At 42.8% G+C, this 7,319-nt stretch overlaps 1 protein-coding gene across 1 annotated transcript in view; it reads left to right on the top strand.

Annotated features, from left to right (window-relative positions):
• LOC133568152 (sodium/potassium-transporting ATPase subunit beta-3-like) overlaps positions 1 to 4,602 on the top strand; it is a 15,703-nt gene extending 11,101 nt beyond the window's left edge. Inside the window, exons 4-7 of the mRNA XM_061919893.1 lie at positions 2,509 to 2,705; positions 2,778 to 2,828; positions 3,310 to 3,396; positions 3,458 to 4,602. Coding sequence (XP_061775877.1) covers positions 2,509 to 2,705; positions 2,778 to 2,828; positions 3,310 to 3,396; positions 3,458 to 3,625 — 503 coding nt within the window. The 3' untranslated portion in view covers positions 3,626 to 4,602. The remainder of the gene's footprint in view (positions 1 to 2,508; positions 2,706 to 2,777; positions 2,829 to 3,309; positions 3,397 to 3,457) is intronic.
• The last annotated feature ends 2,717 nt before the right edge of the window (positions 4,603 to 7,319 follow it).

The following is a 7,319-nucleotide window of genomic DNA, read 5'->3' as shown; positions in this document are numbered from 1 at the left end:
AGCGCTTTACATAGTGAAACCCAATATCGAAGTAACATTTAAACCAGTGTGGTTGGCACTGGGAGCAGGTGGGTAAAGTGTCTTGCCCAGGGACACAACGGCAGTGACTAGGATGGCGGAAGCGGGAATTGAACCTGCAACCCTCAAGTTGCTGGCACGGCCGCTCTACCAACCGAGCTATGCCGCCCCATATTGCGAAAGAAGGGACTCATAAAGAATATATGTATAATGTATTTATATTATTCATATATTATATGTATAATATATTATTTATTATTATTATTGTGTGCGAACTGTGGTTCTGAATTTCCCCCCAGGGATCAATAAAGTACTTTCTATTCTATTCTATTTTAAATGACGTATATACGTCCATATATATATGCATACATATATGTATATACGTAAATGTATACATATATACATACATTTAGTTACACTGTATTTATTTTAGCACTGCGTAACTGTGTAAATGTATCTGTCTTTATGAGTCAATGAAATTCAAGTATTTCTTATATATATATATATATATATATGTAGGTGTGGGACAAATCACAAGACTACTTCATCTCTACAGAATTGTTTCATGAGGAGTTCCCTCAATCATCAGGAGATTTTCTGATGATTGAGGGAACCCCTCATGAAACAGTTCTGTAGAGATGAAGTAGTCTTGAGATTTTTCCCACACCTACATATTGCGCTCTACCATGGTATCGAGCACTATTCTCTGGATAATCCAATCAAGACATATAATATACATATATATATATATATATTTAAGAAATACTTGAATTTCAGTGTTCATTCATTTACACATACATATATACACACACATAACACTCCTCTACTCATTGTTGTATTTCAAAGGGCAATGCTTTGCAGCCAGTAGCACAGCCTTTGAAGGAGCATAGGTATGGGCAGTGTAATATTCTGGGTTAAAGTCAATAACCGGGCGAGTAGATGAAGTTACGTCTCTTTACTTCATACTTCAGAACCGACTCCCACACTTAAACAGGTAAACCGTCGGCCGACCAAAAAGCAGCCACAGAACACTATACCCAACATTCACCAGGAGATGGCACCAAACAACTTAGATCACTCTATTATAGGCAGCATCTGTGAAATGTAATTTGCAGGAAAGGAGTGAGTTTAGGGTTGAATTGTCCATCCTCGTTCTATTCTCCGTCACTCGTCGTCGCCATGACTGTCTCTTCTTCGTTCTTTTGCTTCGTCTCCTTCTTGTTGTGTGTGTGCAGTCGTGCACTCGCCAAAAGCCGTAGATGTTATAAGGCAGGGGTCGCGAACCTACTTGACTGAGAGAGCCATGAAAGCCAAATATTTCAAAATATATTTCCTTGAGAGCCATATCATATTTTTTAACACTGAATACAACTAAATGCGTGCATTTTTAAGTAAGACCAACATTTTTAGATTATAATAAGTCTCGTATTCTTTTTAATAACATTGTTGTTCTGAAGCTAACCAATAATAAATAAAATTGTCATGTCTGTTGATCATGTTTTTGTTTGGCCATGTGCTGTTTGTCCTTTGGACTCTAAGTTCCTGTTTTTTTCCACTCCCTTGTCTGGTTTCCTTGGTTACTCATTTTGTCCACCTGTCCCTGGTGGACAAAATGCCCGCTCACCTGCTTCCCGAGCACTAATCAGAGGCAGTATTTAAGCTAGTCTTTGCCAGTCAGTCGCCCTGTGCTTACTTGTTTCATGCCTTGCCATAGTTTCGTGCTTCATGCCATGCCAGGTAAGTTTTGTTTATGTTCATAGTCTGTTTATGCGTTAGCTTTGTTCCTTAGCTCATGTTGTGCCTCCACTGTGAGCGATTTTTGTTTGTATCTTTTTTTAGTTTAAATTAAATCATGTTTTTACCTAAATACCATGACCCAAGTAGTCCGTCTGCCTTCCTGGGGGAACGACCCTGCAGCAAGTTGCGACCCCCCAATCGTGACATACAATACTTCTTACCATTAATACGACTTCTTGAACAGGTGCGGTAGAAAACGGAAGGATGGATGGATTTAAATGCATGAGAATATTTTATATTTTGCACGTTATTCTTAGCTCTGTGATTACCAGCGAAATTATTCATAATTATCGCATTAAGCAATGTCAGCTAAGATTTATCTGAGAGCCAGATGCAGTCATCAAAAGAGCCACATCTGGCTCTAGAGCCATAGGTTCCCTACCCCTGTTATAAGGTGACTGGGCCGGCACGCTGATTGTATGAAGAACGACAGGCTGTCCTCACTCAGGTCCGTACGGACCTGGAGGGCGCGTGCCTAAAGTCCGGCTGGAAATCGGGAAAAATTCGGGGGAATGGTTGTCCCAGGAGATTCTCGGTAGAGGCACTGAAATTCTGGAGTCTCCCGGAAAATTCGGGAGGGTTGGCAAGTATGCGTTACGTGAACGATTGCTCAATAAACGAGTGCTGCGATAACTGTGTCCAAGTGCGGTTATTTCGTGTTCCATGTTCCTTGTGTTTGCCTCCTTCTCACAGAGGGTTACAATGACACCGAGCAGGAGAAGAATCATGACTGCCCTCAAGGCGAGCACTTCCTGCAGGACAACAGCGAGGAAATGGAAAAGAAAGTGTGCCGCTTTAAGAGAAGCTACCTGAGCCTCTGCTCCGGCCTGTCCGACACCAGCTTCGGCTACTCTGAGGGGAACCCCTGTGTGCTGCTTAAACTGAACAGGGTAACTAACAACCTTGGAACCTGACTTCCCGTTGGCTTCTCCTTCTGATACAAGTCTTTGCTCACCTTCCAGATCATCGGTCTGAAGCCCGAAGGGGATCCTTACATCAACTGCACTGTCAAAGTAAACCAATTCCCTCCAAACTAGACATGTTGCTCGCACAGTATGTCTATTTTTTTTTTTTGTCTTCTCATTTCTCGTTCGACAGAACAGTGTGAACACTTGGTTCGGTTGATCTTGATTTCATTGTCCCCCTCCTTCTGTCTGTCTGTTTTTGTTTCTTATTGACTTTTCTTCTGCATGCTGTCAGTGGCGACTTTAGGGTAAGACGGTATCATCAGGATTAGACCATTCTGGGTGTGTATGTAGCCAGGTTATGGTGACCCGTTCCCAAATAAACCAACCAAAAAACCCCAACCCCGTGCCATTGTCAAGCCATTGACTGTAACGCCCATACTGTGTGCCGCCAGTGTTCTACAGAAAGTGACCTCATGCTTTCCACTTCATACCCCACACTAACCACGGAGGGTCATCGCTTATTAATGAGCTTATTTCTGTACTATTTGTGGTGCATGAATCCGCTGACAGATTGTCGTCTCTGCAGAAAGAAAACGCCGTTCAGATGCAGTATTTCCCCAGGAACGGCCGCATCGACAAGATGTACTTCCCCTACTACGGAAAGAAAGCCCACGTGAGTATTTCCCTCAAGGTTTCGGATGATCTCCGTTCTTACCGAACTCTCGCCTTCTCAGATGAACTACGTGCAGCCCCTGGTTGCCGTCAAGCTGCTGCTCTCCAAGGAAAACTACAACAAGGAGCTGACGGTGGAGTGCAGGGTGGACGGCTGCGACCTGCGCAACAACGACGATAGGGATAAGTTCCTGGGCCGCGTCACCTTCAGGGTCAAGGTGGTGGACTAAGAGAGGGAACAGGCCGGTCAAAAGGAACCCCCGAAGCAGAGGCGGCCCACATTTGAGCAAAGGAAGGAAGTGTCAAATCCCTCTCAAGACAGCATTCGGGGATAAGGCAGATTAGTTTGGGCCGTAGTAGGAGACGTCGAATGTTGCTTTGATGACATCAATGACCCTTCTTTCCTTCGAGATTCCTTGCTGACCTCCGCTAGGGAACAAGCCACATGCAGGCTCTGCTCCTGATCCATCCCAAACCCCCCCCACCCCGGTTGCACAAGTCATATACCGTATCAACCCCGCCATGGTCTTGCTTTCCTTTTTAATGTGATTAGCTAATTTATAGCCATTGCAAGCAGGCCGACTGGAGCCGTTGTGTTACTGCCAACCTGTCCACGTGTAGTCCCCCGGAAGAACGCCGCTGTTTCCATCCCTCATCGACGGCATACGAGCGACGGTATTAGTTAGCGGCGGTCTCGGGAAGGGAGGTTCGATCTCGTTGTGTAAGTGAAGACGTAGCTCATATCCAGCACATATCACAAAGACTTGATAGGACCGTATGTTGATAATCCAGTATAGCCACTGTATCCCCCATGTACATGAAACCAAGTCCCTTTCTACATAGAAATACATAGTGATCCTTATCATATAATAGATTAGATTTTTGTGTCGTGGCCTATGTCGCCACAAGCCGGTCTCGTGCTGTCCGTCTGCATGTCTGTCCGTCTTTGTCCGTCTGCCCGTCTCCCTGTGTGCTCACCCTTCCCACTGCAATAGCCGACACGTGGGTGAGTCCTCCAGGATCAGATGAGTTGTGTCCCCCTGCAAAACGAGAAGACACATACCCAAAGTATACGTTCAACTGCGCTGAGGGGTAAAAAAAAGAAAAAAAAAAGCATTGAAAACATCCACTGTAAGTATGTACTCTCTATCTCTACGTGCTCTGTATCTATCTGGGTCTCAAAAAGATTGTTAGTTTTCTCTCTTCAGCCTGTCGATCTGATTGTCTGCCAATCTATTACTCTTCTATGTATATGTATGTATATATATATGTATATATACATATAGTGGGGCAAAAAAGTATTTAGTCAGCCACCGATTGTGCAAGTTCTCCCACTTAAAATGATGACAGAGGTCTGTAATTTTCATCAAAGGTACACTTCAACTCTGAGAGACAGAATGTAAAAAAAAATCCAGGAATTTTAAAGAATTTATCTGTAAATTATGGTGGAAAATAAGTATTTGGTCAGCAATTCAAAGCTCTCACTGATGGAAGGAGGTTTTGGCTCAAAATCTCACGATACATGGCCCCATTCATTCTTTCCTTAACACAGATCAATCGTCCTGTCCCCTTAGCAGAAAAACAGCCCCAAAGCATGATTTTTCCACCCCCATGCTTCACAGTAGGTATGGTGTTCTTGGGATGCAACTCAGTATTCTTCTTCCTCCGAACACCACGAGTTGAGTTTATACCAAAATGTTATTTTTTGGTTTCATCTGACCACATGACGGCGGTATAGCTCGGTTGGTAGAGCGGCCGTGCCAGCAACTTGAGGGTTGCAGGTTCAATTCCCGCTTCCGCCATCCTAGTCACTGCCGTTGTATCCTTGGGAAAGACACTTTACCCACCTGCTCCCAGTGCCACCCACACTGCTTTATATGTAAAAAAAAATAGATATTGGGTTTCACTTTCTGCGATGAGGTGGCGACTTGTCCAGGGTGTACCCCGCCTTCCGCCCGATTGTAGCTGAGATAGGCGCCAGCGCCCCCCGCGACCCCAAAAGGGAATAAGCGGAAGAAAATGGATGGATGGATGGATGGGTTTCACTTTGTAAAGCGCTTTGAGTCACTAGAGAAAAAGCGCTATATAAATATAATTCACTTCACAAATCACTTCATGACATTCTCCCAATCCTCTGCTTTATCCATTTTGGTATAAACTCAACTCGTCGTGTTTGGAGGAAGAAGAATACTGAGTTGCATCCCAAGAACACCATACCTACTGTGAAGCATGGGGGTGGAAACATCATGATTTGGAGCTGTTTTTCTGCTAAGGGGACAGGACGATTGATCCGTGTTAAGGAAAGAATGAATGGGGCCATGTATCGTGAGATTTTTGAGCCAAAACCTCCTTCCATCAGTGAGAGCTTTGAATGGTTGACCAAATACTTATTTTCCAACATAATTTACATATAAATTCTTTAATATTCCTACAATGTGAATTGCTGGATTTTTTTTTCACATTCTGTCTCTCACAGTTGAAGTGTACCTATGATGAAAATTACAGACCTCTGTCATCATTTTAAGTGGGAGAACTTGCACAATCGGGGGCTGACTAAATACTTTTTTGCCCCACTGTGTGTGTGTGTGTATATATATATATATATATATATATATATATATATATATATATATATATAAACACTATCCATATTTACTTAGTTCACACTGTATTTTTGTCACACACAAAACACAAATGTCTGTGGACTGTAAAGAAATAATTTAAGCAGAAGATTTCCAGGAAACGATCTTATTCAAAGCTATGTTTACGCAGTCTTTAAGGAACCCACGTTTGAAAGAACAGCGTGTAACATCTCTTCAGGGTGCCTTAAGACCTGACTAAATAAATTGTGGAATAAAAGTGATTTTGAAGAAAAAACAGAACAACAACAAAAAGGGGTATTTATTTGATGTAGTACAACCACCGGAAAGAGACACGCTAAAAAGTGCGTCCAAACTTTGATGAGTACTACAATACAAAATATACAAAAGGAAAATTGTTTTAAATTCAACAAAACGTGTCGTTTTACAAAACCCCAAAACCACGTTGTGTAAATTGTGAATAAAAACAGAATACAATGATTTGCAAATCCTTATTGCACAGACAAGACACTTAACATTCGAACTGGAAAACTACATATTTTTGCAAATTTAGCTCATTTGGAATTTGATGCCTGCGACATGTTTCAAAATAGCTGACACATGTGGCAAAAAAGACTGAGAAAGTTGAGGAATGCTCATCAAACACTTATTTGGAACATCCCACAGGTGTGCAGGCTGATTGGGAACAGGTGGGTGCCGTGATTGGGTATAAAAGCAGCTTCCATGAAATGCTCAGTCATTCACAAACAAGGATGTGAGCAAATTGTCTTAACAGTTTAAGAACAACATTTCTCAATGAGCTAGTACAGGGGTCGGGAACCTTTTGGCAGAGAGAGCCAAGAATCCGAATATTTTAAAATGTATTTCCGTAAGAGCCATATTTTTTTTTTCCAACACTGAACACACCTAAACGTGTGCATTTTTAAGTAAGACCAACATTACTAGAGTATAATAGGTCTCTTATTCTTTGGAATAACATGGATAATCTGAAGCTAACTGTGGAGGGGGCGTGGCCTGCGGGCCTGCAGCAAAACGGGGTGTGCCAGGACCGGCCTCGAAATCAGCGACAGGTGCGTAGACAACCCACCTGGGCCTTGTTATCTAATCACCCGTCGCTCTGTTATAAGCAGCAGCCAGGAGGAGAGACAGGGTTGGAACTGGAGCCAGAGTGCGAGCGAGAAGGAAAGAGAAAAAGACAATTGCTGGAAAGCAACTGAGAGACTTTTTGAAAAATAAAGAAATATCGTAACCCTGAAACAGGCTTTCATGTCGGTGCTTGGTGGTCTGAAGAACCCACAGGAGGGCAAGCCCTAAAAAAAACAAT

The sequence above is a fragment of the Nerophis ophidion genome, linkage group LG14 (genome assembly GCF_033978795.1).
Source record: "Nerophis ophidion isolate RoL-2023_Sa linkage group LG14, RoL_Noph_v1.0, whole genome shotgun sequence".
Taxonomy (NCBI): Eukaryota; Metazoa; Chordata; class Actinopteri; order Syngnathiformes; family Syngnathidae; genus Nerophis; species Nerophis ophidion.
Note: the sequence above shows the minus strand (reverse complement) of the source record. Positions and strands in the feature narration are given on the sequence as shown.